This window comes from Protobothrops mucrosquamatus, unplaced genomic scaffold (assembly GCF_001527695.2).
Source record: "Protobothrops mucrosquamatus isolate PMUCROS unplaced genomic scaffold, P.Mucros_1.0 scaffold63, whole genome shotgun sequence".
In the NCBI taxonomy this organism is placed as follows: Eukaryota; Metazoa; Chordata; class Lepidosauria; order Squamata; family Viperidae; genus Protobothrops; species Protobothrops mucrosquamatus.
This window is the reverse complement of record NW_015386442.1, coordinates 516,196-531,495: the sequence shown is the minus strand read 5'-3', so window position 1 is coordinate 531,495 and position 15,300 is coordinate 516,196. Positions and strand designations below refer to the sequence as shown.

General features: G+C 33.8%; 1 protein-coding gene across 1 annotated transcript in view; it reads left to right on the top strand.

Moving 5' to 3' along the window:
• OTOGL (otogelin like) overlaps positions 1–15,300 on the top strand; it is an 87,202-nt gene that overhangs the window by 53,655 nt on the left and 18,247 nt on the right. Inside the window, exons 30-42 of the mRNA XM_015812035.1 lie at positions 740–1,018; positions 1,544–1,661; positions 1,855–1,934; positions 3,319–3,387; positions 3,757–3,806; positions 6,618–6,795; positions 7,556–7,698; positions 8,193–8,216; positions 8,321–8,413; positions 10,662–10,851; positions 11,914–12,128; positions 12,979–13,120; positions 14,790–14,975. Of these exons, the coding sequence (XP_015667521.1) occupies positions 740–1,018; positions 1,544–1,661; positions 1,855–1,934; positions 3,319–3,387; positions 3,757–3,806; positions 6,618–6,795; positions 7,556–7,698; positions 8,193–8,216; positions 8,321–8,413; positions 10,662–10,851; positions 11,914–12,128; positions 12,979–13,120; positions 14,790–14,975 (1,767 nt within the window). The remainder of the gene's footprint in view (positions 1–739; positions 1,019–1,543; positions 1,662–1,854; positions 1,935–3,318; positions 3,388–3,756; positions 3,807–6,617; positions 6,796–7,555; positions 7,699–8,192; positions 8,217–8,320; positions 8,414–10,661; positions 10,852–11,913; positions 12,129–12,978; positions 13,121–14,789; positions 14,976–15,300) is intronic.

Below are 15,300 nucleotides of genomic sequence, written 5' to 3'. Positions count from 1 at the left end.
TTCTCACCGGCTCAGCATTGACTCCGCCTTTCATCCTTATGAGGTCGGTAAAATGAGGACTCATATTGTTGGAAGTAACATGCTGACTCTGTAAACTGCTTAGAGCGGGCTATAAAGCACTGTGAAGCAATATGTAAGTCTAAGTGATATTGCTATTGCTATTTTTCTATTTCCACAGTTAAAGCAATACAAGATAAATGTTAACTTTCTATGGAGTTGACATCAAGATATACTATTTGGGCATTGAGCAATTAAAAGGGATCTTTTTTTTTTACTTTTAGTAAAATGCTCCATAGCATTTTACCTGTTTTCTTTCCAGAAATATCCAGTATAAATCTCTAAAGCAAAGTATTTTGAAAACAGATCACAGTTTTGGATATTCTGGCTATGGAGTCCTTATACTCTATGAATTTGTCCCTTGAGCTACAGCAGTAAATACTCTCCCTTCTTATGGATGGTTGATTTAAAAATGTACTTTTTAAATTTGTTAAAGGAACTAAAAATACTCTCAGGTGGGCAAGAAATATACTTACTGGTATCAGCCTCATCAGGTATTTGGAAGTGGAACTCATTTTATTGCTCGTTCCTTCCCTAATCTTACTATGGATTGATCTGTAGGATTTAGCTTGTTTCTCTGAATTTTTTTTATCACTTAATCATTCCTACATATATTTAAATGCTGCTGTAATATGTATTAAGGCTTTTATATATTGCTATGAATTTCATTTTTTTCTGGCAGCTTCATCTCTGATTTCACTTGAGTGTGCAGAAAGGCCAAACTACTTTCTTTATGTACACAATGACAACAACATTTTCTTAGCACAGTGGGATGCAAGTTTGTCATTTCGTAGAAGAACGACTTTTATCCATCACCAAGGACTTTGGATCTCTGGTTATAGTGCATTTGAACTGCACAGCAACAGAGGTTTCTTCCTTACACTTAGCATTTCAGCAGTGAAAATCTTGAAGTTTGTTGATTCTGAAGAATTCAAAAGCTTAAGTAGCTTCAGTATTGAGGGTGAGTTACACCTCATGATATATGGAGGATGCTGTCAATAAACCCCCACACTGTAAAACCTATGATTTTTACCAAACCATAGTTACAGTCCTTACTTTGAAATTACTCATATAAAAACTCTTTTGCAAATAGATTTATTCAGCAGATTTTAGGCGAATCTTTGTAGAATTATATATTTTATTTATAGGTTTCAGTTGCTTTTATTTAGAAAAACAATTTATGTTTTATAAATAAATATTTATTGCATATATTTCTACATAAATAAATATTCTTTGGAATCACACTGTAGCCTATATTCCTAAATATATCTACTGTACAGTATATGATTTCATAAAAGACACACATCTAAAAGTCTGTGCAGTGGATATATAACACTATATTTGTTCGAGAAAGTACTGTATTTTTCAATAGGAAAAGGCTTGAAAGATACATTTAGAGTATATTATCCACAGCATTTCTGCCAGCTTCAGCTATGGTTTATAGAGAAAAATGTATCATTTACAAAATGGTTTTAAAATTTCTTAGAACTCCATGCAGCAATACCTTACAGGAGGATGTGTGAATGGAGATATGAACCTTGTACAAGTCCTTGTGTTAAAACATGCGATGATCCTGAAGGAACGGCATGCAAATTTCTTCCACCGTGAGTAAAAGGAATATTTATTGTAACATTCAATATTATTTTCCCCTGGAAATGTCTACAAATAATATTAAACTGGCTTTTGTTTTTTTACTTTAGTTCAGAAGTTCTATAGAGTGAATAATTCTAAGTCCCGCTCAAGTATATAGGCAAAATAATTACTTATATTATATTTTTCTTGAATCTTTTATTGTAGGGTTGAAGGGTGCTTACCATATTGTCCAAAAGCTATGATCCTAGATGAAGTCACACTTAAATGTGTTTATCCAGAAGATTGTAAGTGTGCTTTATATAATGTTCTTGCATCGCCACAAATTTTTTTTAATTTATTTATTTATTCATTCTTTTTTTTTTTTTCCTGTAGTAATTAAGAGACTCTCAGTGGGTTACAATTATAGCAAAAATACTCCATCCAGGGCTCAACTACATATTAATAAAAATATGCAGTCCTCTAAATTAAACCACAGATAAAATAATTAAATAACCAATCCAAAACAATTGATGAATTTCAAGGTGCGGAGGTTACATAACATTGATGCCATCCCAGAGATACAATATTTGTGAGGCTCCATCCTGCTCATCTCACAGAAATGGGGGGCTATGAACAGATTGTCCTGGGAGCTCTGGTGAGTTGAAATTAAGTATAGGCAGTGCTTTTTTGTAAAAAAAAAAAAAAAGGTGCCAGAACTCACACATGTCATACAACCCACCTTGTGCCTACCCTATAAGGTTCCATCCAAAAAATGTGCGGGAGCTCCGTTCTGGGCGTTCTATGACAAAAAAAGCCCTGAGTATAGGCAACACTTGTGGAATACATTGGTTACCAGCAATATCAATAGTTTTGGTTTCATTTCATAAAATTGCTATTCTGATAAGATTGTAAAAGGCATATTAGTATTTTAGTATTTTAGAAAGCAAGTTACATAACAATAGTGAACACAGTTCTTTGAATACAAATATGACAATAGCCAATGAGAAAGAAATGTTCAGGGAAACATTGATGTTGGCAAATGCTTAATTTTTTTTTTAAAATGTATCCTGAGGCCAATTTAGGCTCGGTAAAAGAAGTGGCCATATAATGGTGAAGGTGGAAATGTAAAACCCAAAGGAAAGTGAAATGGATGGTTATCTGAAAGAGATAACTTTCAGATGGTTATCTGAAAGAGATAACTTTGCACACTGTAACATATTATTGTGGAATCCATATTTTTTTTTAAAATAAGGTTTTTAATAATAATAATGTACTGATAAGAAGTGCTGAATTATAAATATGATGCATTGAACTGAATGGGGTTTTGTGTTAATATGCAAAGAAGGTTGATTATGTCAGTTTAAAAATACTTCAAAAGGAACTATTGGTTACATCTGTCATTATAAATTGCATCATTATTTGGTTATAGATACATGAAAAGGTATATTAGTACTAGTAATAATAAATGAAAACTATTATGAAGCTATTCTCTACTTTTATTTATTTATCTATCAAATTTAGAGATCACCCATCTGACTCACTGAGCAACTCTGAACCTATTCTCTAAGAGAATAAAATTTAGCATTGATTCCTGCACCTAGCACTGGGACAGTGACACCAGATTATAAATCTCACTTTCCATGTTCTTTTCAAAATCATATGGAATAAGACTTTTTTTTCCCCTCCCAGGCATTCCTGTGAAACCATCAGAATCTTCATTTGGAACCAAACCAGTTAGAACAAACCCTACAATGCTAAGTTCCCAGATAACGAATATATCAGAAACATTTTCTCAAATGCCTCTTACTCTGGTTATTGAAGAGACTGAGCCAACCTATATTAACTTATCCACTAAAATCACAACTGAACCAACAGCTGCCAAAGATGCTTATTCAGCAACGGTATCTCATTCAAGCACGCATTTACCTGATTTGTTACCAGCTTCAGAATTCTTTCCTGAAGACAGCTACAACCAAACCACCACACCTGTGCTGCTCAGATCTCTGTCTCCAACAACTTTCCCAAGTACTTATGAAGCTCCAATGGTTAGTGTAAAAACAATATCCTATAATAAAACTCCTAATTTCTTTTCATCAAGTAACCCTGCATCTACTGCTGTACCATCAGTGACTGCTTTTTCTTTAATAACTAAGTCAACTACACCATTGGAAGTTGCAGTTCCTTCTTCGGTGGTAGCTAAAACTCTTCCAACTTCCACAATACTGACAGATTTACCTTTAACACAAACATTTGCTGTAACTGCAGGAATCAGTTCTTATCTGTCTACACTTACAACAACTATGCCTCCAATTCCTGTATTTACTTCTAGCTTTACTTCATTTGCATCAAGTCCTCCTTATAGTATTTCTGTTTCAGACTCAGTGACTATTCAACCAGATTTGAAATTGATAAATAAAACATTAACGCCTGCTTCTCTATTGTCAAAAAAACCACATCTAACACCTTCTGAACATATTGCGTCCTTAACCACAAAATATTTTTCTACTGTTGCTGATGTAGTTAATAAAACAACTTCAGTTGCAACACAAAGTCCTCTTCCCATAAAATCTTCTTTTAGTCCCCAAATAACCCACACAACGTCAACATTAATCCCTCCTCCAATTACATCTCAAAGGCCCAAAGGAACTGGGGAAGTGACACTTATTTCAAAGAGCTTTTATTTACGGCCTTCCACAGTTTCTCTTCTAGCAGTTTCTCAGACTTCCAAATCATTAGAGACAAGTTCAGTTTCAGCAGAAAGTAAACATGTGTTGCATGCAGATTCATCTCCAGTTCCAACTGATTTTATAAGTTTGCCAGAGTTTGATGGTACCAGGGAGCCAAGCAGCATTCCTATTAAGATTTCACAGGATGAAGCACAAATAACTGATGAACCATTTGATTCATATCCAGAATCAGAAATTACATCAACAGTTAAAAGTGTTGATACTTTTGCTACTTCATCTTCAGAAACCTCTCTTAAAATGTTGACAACAAGAGCTTCTACTCCTCAGATTTCTGTTACAGCATCACATTCTGAAAGTTTACCGGCAGTTCCCACCACTTCTGCTGTAGTACCAACTAGCACTGATAGAAATATGCCTGCTATATTGCTACATGACCATTTGAGCGTAACAAATTCATCTTTAATTACAAATATTTCCACTATACATACTATGTCTTCAGTTTTTTTGACCACTTTTGATGAATCAGCTGTGTCTTTGGGAACAAGAAGGCCTTCTTTGACTTCTTCATTGGATAGGAGAACTTTATCTTCCTTAACAGATGCTCAGTCTGCAGAACCAGCAATGGAATCACCTTTGACTATAGGCAAACTTTGGAATATTACATCAACCCCACAAGATATTACTGAAAAGTACTCAATTAGCTCCTCAGAAAGTTTAGTTTCTTCTGCTGGCACAATAGCTCTTCACAAAATTGCTGAAGTTACTAAATTCTCTCCCATAAGTTTTGATTTTCACACAACTACTACTTCAATCCCTGTTCTTTCAATCTCCCAAGCACCCATTGATGTTCCGAACGTCACTGTTTTTACACCTAAACCGTGCAAAGACTCTTTACAAACCATGCCTTTAGAAATGGATAAAGTTTCAGACTGGGTCAAAACAGAAATAACACAGGCTTCAAAATTTCAAAATATAACAAGCACTTTGTATGCCTTAAAAAGTAATAAAACCTCAGAGGAAAACATTACAACGTATGCAAGGACTGAAAAGTCATCTCTACCACCTGTTCAGATGACTATGTCTGCTAGTCAAAGCAGCACAACTTCAGTAAAACCAGTTTTTCTCTCTGAGGTGACAGATATAACATTTGATTGGTCTAGGATTCCATCAACAAAACCTTACTACAGTGTGACTAAACCAGAGGAAGTAAGTATCATCAGCTCACAGAATTTCACAATAACAAATTTATCTCAAGTCACTGCAAAACTTGTGGAAACCCAATCCACAGAGGCTGAAGTTGAAATGATGACAACAAAGACTGATGAACATGCTTCATTTGGCACAATAATACATACACTTGTATCTGTGACATCTTCAGAATGCATGGTAAAGATAGTTTTTTTTCTTTCTTTTTTATTTTACTTTTTACTTCTATATTTTTAAAATATCAAGTGATACCTGCTTTATTGGAGAGATTTCTAGTTTTTTCAGGCCCTGGAACAAATTAATTAAAAAAAAAACACCAGTGGTGGGATTCAAATATGTGAACAACTGATTCTCTGTGTGGATGCCGCTTCTAGAAGTACATTCTGGGTCTGGGCAACAAAAAATTAGCTACCGATTCTGCCAACGTGGTGCGAACTGGCTGAATTCCACCATTGAAAACAACCCTGGGACTCTTGATTAAGAGGGATGGGGCTTCCGAATGTCAAATGACAAGCCCTGCCTTTTCACTGTTCTAAATCCTCTCTGCAAGGTCATCTACTGGCTTTGTGGTAAGGCTGGATTATAACTTAAAGTCTTTGAGTTTCCTGTCTAGTGCTTTAAAGCACTACACTAAACTGGCTCTCAAGATATGTTTGCATATTTCTTAATTATAAAATGGTTCAGTAGTAAATACATCCTGTATGATTATCCCTTAATAGCACATTTACCTTATAACTATTGTGACTAATAAAATTAGTGTTATTATAGTTAACCTTCACATGCCAACCATAAGGAACATATGTGTTGTAATCCCAAAGATCTATATTTATAAGCCTACACATTTCTGAGGTTTTATGATAAATGTTTATAAAACCAAAATCAGCAGGCTCTTTTAAGTATAAAAATGTGATTATGTACCTATTAAAACCCTGACTATTGCAGTCTAAATGTTTATAAAAACATTTAGACTGCAATAGTCAGAGTTTCAATAGGTACATAATCACATTTTTATACTTAAAAGAGCCTGCTGATTTTGGTACACAAAATATGTCATCATATGTCAATGACTCAATTTTTCCCCCCATCATGAAAAAGCCAAGATACCTTGATCCTGTAGACAAATGTAGCCAATACGTCTGCATTAACATGGAATGGATGCTGTACAATCTTTCAAAGAACTGCCATAAGAATGTGGAGAAACCTGACTGTGGTTTTCGAGGGATGCCAGTTCAGACCAACAGCGACAGCTGCTGTCCTGAATGGGAATGTCCTTGTAAGTCTTTGCATGGTATATTAGATTATATGTGAAACAGAGAATCCTAAACTTGCATTTTAAATATTACAGGAAAATTATGCCAAGAACATCCTAGAATGCCAATTTTATTTTATTATTTATTTATTTAATCTTACGGTTGAAGTGCCTCTGGGCAGCATATACATTTACACCCTGTTTTAACTGCTTGTATAATTTTTATTTCTCATTTACTGAAATTTACTTTTTTCAGTATTGTCAGACAACTGGCTTGCTATATCCTTGCCCAACACATGAATTTTTCATTAGGAGAATAAAATATGAAAGTCTGAATTGAAATAACAAGTTATCTGATAAATGGCTGTATTTATACAGAATGACAAATCAGCTGTTTGATTTACCAGAGAACAAGCAGAATTCCAGTGTTTGCAGTCTGATCATTTCTGCTGATTGCCACCAACTGTAACTGTAACTAAGTCAGACCATTCATTCTCTGGTGACTGTTTTTTTGTTTTTGATGCATAGGTATCATTTTACTTACTTTATAAAGTACCTTTTTTATCGGTATGATGTATTGCAAACTGATTGTAGTATATGGCCTATTGAAATCATAGAGTACTTCTAAGCAAATATTGATAGCAGTATACCTGTATGATTTCTTAAGCAATTATTTTTATTATTACTAAATTCAATGTAATTGTAATTGATTCAGTGTATAATTCCAGATTGAAAGAGGCCTGAAATCTTAATGCGATCTCATTTATTGTAATTTGTTCCCTAGGTCAGTGTTCTATCCTCTCTGAACTGAGTATCATTACATTTGATGGAAATAATGTTGCACTATATAAAGTAGCATCCTATATTTTAGTCAAGTTACCCACAGAAATTATTGTGGCTCATATTGAAAAATGCCCTGCTAATCAGGTAGGAACCTTACATAGTACCTTGCTATAATTAGTATTTCATATTTTAAAAACTAAAGATAGAAAAAAAAAACTTTTTACAATGCTTTGAAAATAATTTCCTATCATAAATGTCAAAAAGTATGTTTCACTTATATATTATACCTGAAATATATTATTAATGATTCTTGATAATTCCACATGAATAGAACAATTAGGAGAAGTGTATTATTGAGCAGACTGACCTAATAAGTTATAAATATTAACATCTAACGCTATTCATACCTTCTCAGAAAAAAAGTTTCTTTGAGTTTAGTGAGGGTTATTGTCAGGTATTGGATTAGATTCAGAATTTTTTTTATTGAGGATATAAATGTTCAGAACAGATGTGAAAGGACTAATGCAAATTATATATATACACTTGAGGGTAGACTGCAATAACATTTACCATAGAACTGGAGTGATGTTGTGTTTATGTGACAATAAATCTGACTCATTTTTAAAATTATTTTTCAGAGTGCAAATTCAATAAGAAAACTAGTGAGTATTTTTAAAGTACAGCTGTTAATACATCTAGCATTATTTAAGGATTAGTAATCTGCTAATTGTTTTAGTTTCAGGACAGCTTCTCCTTTCTTTTCAAGGTCCCAGCAGGAAGTGCTTCTGGTCTTTGTTTTAAGAAACTTAATGTAACAATACCACCTTATGCAGTACTTATTAACCGCTTAGCAAGAAAGGTGAGTTAAGCTTTTGCTAGACTGTAGAATCCTGCGGCAAAAATGTTGTTATGTAGGCAATCCAATTCTTTCACAGGCATAAACTAACTGGTCTTAATGAATAAGAGGCTACTATTGATAGAAAGCTTAACAACTGTGATTATCTTTGTAAGTATAACATATCAGCCATGTATATAAAGCAGATTCTGAATTTTTAATTATTTAAGAATAATAGACCATTAAATATTAAAATAATTTACATTAAACTGCCTGACTAAATAGATGTGTTTTAATAAGTCTTCTAATTAAGCAAAGGAGCAGGCAAAGTACTCTATGAAAGTACTTTCCATAGCTTGGAAATGGTCCATAGAGCAGGCTAAAGATCTTAAATTTATTTATTTATTAAATTTTACACCATCCATCTCACCCAATTACTAAAGACATGTTCATAACAAAAAAACAGTCCTTCAGATAATCAGCCCCTAAGATGTTTAGGACTTTAATAGTTTATACTATTAAATTTTAATTTGCGACCAGAAAGCAACCTGGCAATTGGTTTACATTTTTCAGCCCCAGGTCTGAATAAATATCTTACATTGTATGTTATGACTATTAATAACATTTATCATGATTTTTTAAAAACCAATAATGCCTTTAAAAAAAAATACTCCCCAGATCAAGAAAATTCATATATATTCAAATTTGTTTATTATTATTATTATTAGGCTGTATACTGTCGCCCTGCCTATTTAACTTATATGCAGAGCACATCATGAGAAAGGCAGGGCTAGATGAATCAAAAGTTGGAATTAAGATTGCCAGGAGAAATATCAACAACCTAAGATATGCAGATGATACCACTCTAATGGCAGAAAGTGAAGAGGAACTAAAGAGCCTCTTGATGCGGGTGAAGAAGGAGCGTGCAAAAGTTGGCTTGAAACTCAACATTAAGAAAACCAAAATCATGGCATCCGGCCCTCTCAATTCCTGGCAAATAGATGGGGAAGAAATGGAGATAGTGACAGATTTTATCTTCCTGGGCTCCAAGATCACCACAGATGGGGACTGCAGTCAAGAAATTAAAAGACGCTTGCTCCTGGGGAGGAAAGCTATGGCAAATCTAGACCGCATACTAAAAAGCAGAGACATCACCCTGCCAACAAAAGTTCGTATAGTCAAGGCCATGGTTTTCCCAGTTGCAATGTATGGCTGTGAAAGTTGGACCATAAGAAAGGCTGAGCGCAAAAGAATTGAGGCATTTGAACTATGGTGCTGGAGAAGACTCCTGCGAGTCCCTTGGATTGCAAGGCATTCAAACCAGTCAGTCCTAGAAAAGATCAACCCCGACTGCTCTTTAGAAGGCCAGATCCTGAAGTTGAAACTCAAATACTTTGGCCATCTAATGAGAAGGAAGGACTCACTGGAGAAGGGCCTAATGCTGGGAAAGATTGAGGGCAATAGAAGAAGGGGACGATAGAGAATGAGGTGGCTGGATGGAGTCACTGAAGCAGTAGGCGTGAACTTAAATGGACTCCAGAAGATGGTAGAGGACAGGAAGACCTGGAGGAACGTTGTCCATGGGGTCGCGATGGGTCGGACATGACTTCGCAATTAACAACAACAACAACAACAACAATAACAACTATTATTATTATTATTATTATTATTATTATTATTATTATTATTATTATTATTATTATTATTATTATTATTTGTTCCTTTGTTGTTGGCTGCTGTTGTTGGCTGTTGTGGCCTTAGTCCCATTCAACTATTCTCAAAATACTAATACTGCAGAAAAAAATAATACAATCACAAGAGGATTTATAGGCAAATAAGGAATCACTAAGGATACCTCAACCCAAAATGATGCTTCCTTGTCTTTTGTAGTTATAATGTTCCTTTCATAACAGATGCTAAAAAAAACAAGACACACTCTAAGTTTTGTGTTGAAGACAGTTTTTCAGAAACATAGAATTAAATAACTACATATTTTGTAGTTAATACATAGTTATAAGGCCTTGAAGTACTTGCTAAAAATAATTCATTTTTGAAAAGATGAGATGAGATGAGGTAAGGTAAGGTAATGTAAGATAACCGTTATTGTCATTTTTTACTATGAGCACATTGGCCCACATTAAAAATGAAATTATGTTGCCTGCTCTCAAAAGAAAGTATTGTCAGTTTTAAATATTGTGAGATTGTTTGAAGGTTTGGAGAGAATTCTTGGAATGATTCTTTTGATTCCTGTAATTTTTCTGGATCATTTTAGGTAATTGTGAATTCTATAATCCAACCTTTGCCTTTTTTGCAAGAGGGCATATGTATTCAGGACACTGGAGCAATGTATGTAATCAGTACCCCAGCTGGAATCAATATTAAATGGGCTCATGTTACAGGCATTATGGACATCCAATATGGCTTTAACTCTAATGTATCTATAAAGACAGAAGGGCTTTGTGGTAAGAATATACATAATTTATTTTGTTATCCTTACTTTGAACTTTAAATTTTTAGGCCTAAATTCACTCACTAATGTCTTCTTTTCTAAGGTCTTACTTCTCTCTTCTCCCTTCCTTCCATGACTGCCATTTATTTTATGTAAAATAATCACAGAATATTGTTCTAAGTTATCCAGCTTCAATATTCATTGCTGAAATTAACAGAACAGGTAATGGGGAATTTGAGGGCAATTCTTTTTACTTTTTCAATTCTACATTCTATGCAAATGCTCTGAGTTTTAATTAATTGAATCTGAAATTTGTGCTATATTGTTTAATTTTTATGTTTCACTTCCTGAAAAGTATTCTTCTAACGCTCCTAGTACTAATTAGAAATTTTGAACATAATTATGATAAATCAGAATGTATGAAACTGTTAAAGAAAACTTTTATGAGAATTAAGTCTCCACTACAGGTAGTTGTCGACTTACAACTGTTTAGTGACAAAGTTCGAAGTTATAACAACACTGAAAAAAAGTGACCTATGACCATTTTTCATACTTATGACTGTTGCAGCATCCCTGGGGACACATGATCAAAATTCAGATGCTTGGTAACTGTCATATATTTATGAAGTTGCATTGTACCGGTGTCAAATGATCACATTTTACAACCTTCTGACAAGCAAAGTCAATGGGGAAGCCAGATTCATTTAACAACTGTGTTATTAACTTAACAGCTGGAGTGATTCAGTTAACAACTGTGACAAGAAATCCATAACATAGGGGCAAACCCACTTAACAACTATCTTGCATAGCAACAGACATTTTGGACTCAATTATGGTCATAAGTCGAGGATTACCTGTAGCTGACATACTCTGGTTCTTTTTTAAAAGTGAAAGATAGGCAGATGGGTGCAGGAAATAATCTAAATAAAAATGCATTCTTAAACTGATTATACCTTACTTTAGTAGTTTTTCTAGTTTTTAACCAACTGATGAGAAAATTTAAATTTGTTTTCCTCTCTTAGAAATGTAATGCTGTTTCAATCATTTCATATATTTTAAATATGTTTATTTTAAGGTGTCTGCAATGGTGATCCTTCTGATGACTTGAAAATGCAAAATAGAACAATAATTACAAATATGGAAGAAGTTGAGATTTTTATTAAAAGTTGGGAAATTGAGAAATCTTTTGATGTAACAACAAGAAGACCCATTAGAAACTGCACAGAGGATAATTGTACATATTGCATGGAACTCTTGCAGAAGTGGGTTTTTGCCTCTTGTCACAAAAAAGTGAGTGTGGAGTAATTACAAGTACCGAAAAGGATCAGCCTCAAATTTGGGGACATTAGGGTAGAGTTGTAAGATATAGGAAGATAGGGCTGAGAGGTGGAGATTTTGACTGTTTTTAAAACTGTGAGTATATATCCAGGGCTTTTTTTTCTCATAGAACGCACAGAACGGAGTTCCGGCACCTTTTTTGGGATGGAACCTTGTAGGGTAGGCAAGGCGGGTTGTATGAAGTGTGTGAGTTCCGGCACCTTTTTTTTTCTTTTTTTTTTTTAATAAAAAAAGCACTGTATATATCTATTTAGACTCCGCTCCCCCCAACTCCAAGGAAACAGATTCCTTCTCATCTGTTTCTCAAAGGATTAAAAATGTCTCTAGCTCAACAGTCTTTAGGCTAAATCTTCACATTCTCAATGGAGCCCTTGAAAATCACCATCCAGCAAATTTTACCTACCTATTTGGCTCCAGAATGAGTGCAGTTGATTAAATAACTATCTCCATAATTTTTTGCAGCAGAATTTGAGGATACAGAGAAGGAGCTGTACAAAGGAAGTGGAATTAAACTTCCTTTTTTCTACCAATAAACCAGTTTCCATATGCAAAAATGGATCACTGGGCCTTAAATAAATATGACTTTCAAAATGGGGAAAAATGAATGAAAAAACAAAAATCATTTGGAGAATGATTTTTTTTAGATATAGGAATTATATTAATATTTCAGCAACTTTGATTAAACAGCTATATTACACAAGTGATTGTGGTTTTGGTTGTACAAAAGTTGTTAATGTGAAACTCATGATTGTTTTTCTCCAATTTATCCAGATTATTGATTTATCAAATATATTTGATCTAGGTCTCACCACAAGATTTTTGTGAAAAAATGTGGGTTAACGATACCTATTTTGAGAATTATGAATGTGATGCACTTTCTGCATATGTAGCACTATGCAACAAGCATAATATCTGCATTAAGTGGAGGACACCAGATTACTGTTGTAAGTTTAATAGAATCATTCCTGATCACTTGATTTTTACTTGGCTTTTATTTTGAGTTTTTAGTTTGCTAGACATTGATGATACACAGAAGGTTACATTTAGAAAGGAATGACTCAAAATTATATTTTCCTTAGCACTCCACTCAATAATATTCTAGATACTGTAGATTAATATTGATGGTCATTGGCTAAATGCTAATACAGGTAGTCCTCAATTTATGATCATATTTGAGCCTGGAATTATGATAATAACTTATGCCAGTCATTAAGCAGGTCACTTGCATGACTGTGCCTGATTTTACAACCTTTTTTGCAGAAGTTTTAAAGAAAATCTAATGTCTGCAATGGGCATATTTTTCTGTAAATGGAAATAAACATTGGTTTCCTGCAATATATATATATATATATACATACATACATACATACATACACATAAAAATTATGGTCACATGTCTTCAGAATACTGAAAATGGATGCAAAATTGGGCCAGTTGCTAAGTGCTCAAAATGGAATGGTGTGATCACGGGAGGTGGGGGGGGAGAAGCAACTGATTGTAAGTTTAGGATTACCTGTATGTTATGATAAACTGTAAATAATTGAATGACTCATACTATCTATGTACATGATGAATTCATAGATTGTTTTCATCACTCTACTTCCCAGATTTAGAATAGGTATGTACACTGTTGTAAAATGCTTTTTATGTTGTTGTTAATTGCGAAGTCGTGTCCGACCCATCGCGACCCCATGGACAATGTTCCTCCAGGTCATCCTGTCCTCTACCATCTTCTGGAGTCCATTTAAGTTCACGGCTACTGCTTCAGTGACTCCATCCAGCCACCTCATTCTCTGTCGTCCCCTTCTTCTATTGCCCTCAATCTTTCCCAGCAGTAGGCCCTTCTCCAGCTTTTTATGTAGGATTACCAAATATATGAACAGGCAAAGGAAGACATTGACAATTAAAAAGGAGGACATATGGGGAGGGGACTGGAAGAAGGACACTCTGTTTACATTTCTTGGCATCCACGACAAAAAGTAAAGTAGAAAACTGCAAAATAATGTACTTAGAAATATATGTACATAAAATTACTTCTTTTAAGATCAGAAAAACTAGTTTTTTAGTTACAATATTTTTCTTAAAAAAACCTTTATTTCAAGAACGTATGCTAGCAATAATCTAGAATTGACATCGAGGCACTTTTGAAATTTCACAATTGTATGACAAATCATGGGATCTACAGACTACAAATTAATCTTTGAAGAAAAATTGAAAAACTAATTAGTTATAATCAGATCTATGAGTTACTATTTCTTCTCCATCACTTCAATATGTAACGCTAAATATGCAAGAGAAAAAACTATATGCTGACCACTTTGAACAAGGATCAATTAAAATTATATTCAGACAAGGATTTTGATGGAAGTGGGCCTATATTTCTAATCATGCAAAACTGTTTTCTAAATTTAGGATCTATTAGTTGTATTCTTTGTTTTTTTATGTTTTGATGACAAGGAAGCCAATTTACAAATTGTACAAACTGAAACATGTAGCTAAAACTGGTTATTTAGATAAATTCATGAGAAATGTTTCCTCTTGCCACCTTCTTTCTTCTCTTTTCCAATGAATGTTAAAAAAATCTCAGTAATATTTATCTTCCTCCACATGTAGGGCTTGCTTGTCCTTATGGGAAGGAATATCAACCTTGTGTGCAACCCTGTGATGCTAAAACATGCCTAAATAAATGGTTTTATGAAAAATCATCATGTTCCTATTTAAGAGAAGATTGTGTTTGTAAAAAGGGGACCATTCTTCATAGAACAGACTCTGACCTTTGCATTCCAGAAGAAAAATGTGGTGAGTAAACTTATTAATATGCTGGCATATTTTTCCTATTAGATTCAAGTATTCTTGCTTTCTGGTGGGTCAGAGGTATGCTTTTTATTTTTATCTTCTCTTTTTACAAATAATATAAAATCAATAAACAGTCCAATGTAGCTCCAGAATTTATATTCCAAAATTGGTACAGCTAGGAAGCTGATATTTTTTTACAGAATTTGTACTGTAAATAATCATAACTTCATAAATCCCACTAAATTCATTTAAATCTCATTTACCTTCAATTATTTTGGAACTTCCAACTATTTTGGAATTTGGAAGAGCTTTATGAGCATTATGAGGT